Source organism: Apis dorsata, unplaced genomic scaffold (assembly GCF_000469605.1).
Source record: "Apis dorsata unplaced genomic scaffold, Apis dorsata 1.3 scaffold_1215, whole genome shotgun sequence".
NCBI lineage: Eukaryota > Metazoa > Arthropoda > Insecta > Hymenoptera > Apidae > Apis > Apis dorsata.
Genome location: NW_006264312.1, coordinates 38,905 through 40,220, shown reverse-complemented (window position 1 = coordinate 40,220; position 1,316 = coordinate 38,905). Strand labels below are relative to the sequence as shown.

The window sequence follows — 1,316 nt, the reverse complement described above, 5'->3', positions numbered from 1 at the left end:
TTTTAAAAAAATATATAAAAAAAGAAATGATTATATTTCATAATTTGATTTTTGATATATAATGATTTAATGACAAAAATTATCTTTCTATAAGTTATAATTATCAAATTTTTATATAAATATGTTATATAAATATTATGCAATTTTAAATCTTTAACTTAAATATAAAAAATAATAGATTTAATGATTTAATTATACCGCTCGTTATAACCTATAAAGAAAAGTGTACGTATACAACAATTAAATCAATAATTTAATTTAAAACTATTAAAGAATGAAAATATTCAAAAAAACTAAATATTTTTTAAGATCTATTAATAAATATTTATTTTATTTTAGAAAATTTAAAAAAATTTAAAATTATAAATAGTTATTTCAATATGTTAAAATTTTTATTAATTTAAAAAATTTATCAAATACAAACCATTTATATTAACTTTATCCCATTCTAGATATCCCAATGCTTGAAGTCTTCTTTTAAACATATTGGACATTTTAAATAAATATTAAATTAAAAATACAAAATTTTCAAAATAGCCTCTCAATTTGAAAAACACTAATGATATTGATACTAAAAGCAAATCAATGATTATATGCTTGCTTATGTTACGCAGTTAAGTTATCCAAAATAATGGACTAAATCACGTGACAGGTGTTACAACTTATTATTGGTTATTAAAATATTGATATCTATTTTATATAATATTATATAAAACATGTATATATATTAACTTTAACATTTTATATCAATTTCGAATAATTACATTACGAAAATAGATACGTTAAAACTTCTATATATAATGTCCTAATTAATCAAAATAATATATTGATTTTAATAATAAATTAATTTGAAATTCTAATACCAATTTACATATTTATATACATTATTCTTATTGTCCATATAATTATCCTATATTATCATAAAACTTAAGAGAAATATATATAATTTTAGCATATACATAAAATGTTATAGTTGCAAATGTCAGACTTATATATTTATAAACATGAGTTCAAATTGCTTTGAAGCTAAGATAAAATTACCTACGTGATATCAAAATAGTGATAGAAATTCTTATTTTTAAAATAATTTTATTTATAAAATACAATTTATATAATTATAATTATATTAATAATTCGTATAATTTATATAATTACAGTTGAGATTATATATATATATATATATATATATAAGTAGAATTGAAGATTATTGAGATAATTTCAAGCAACATTTTCTTTTGTAAAAACTTTTGTTGTGTCTTTGTTAACGAGTTATTAACAAAAAAAAAAGCACTAGCTAATAATAAAGCACATAGTCT

General features: G+C 16.8%; 1 protein-coding gene across 1 annotated transcript in view; it reads right to left on the bottom strand.

Annotated features, from left to right (window-relative positions):
* Nucleotides 1-613, bottom strand: part of LOC102681405 (RNA transcription, translation and transport factor protein) — a 13,109-nt gene extending 12,496 nt beyond the window's left edge. The window contains exon 1 of the mRNA XM_006625027.2: nucleotides 425-613. Within this exon, the coding sequence (XP_006625090.1) occupies nucleotides 425-494 (70 nt within the window). The 5' untranslated portion in view covers nucleotides 495-613. The remainder of the gene's footprint in view (nucleotides 1-424) is intronic.
* Nucleotides 614-1,316: the final 703 nt, after the last annotated feature.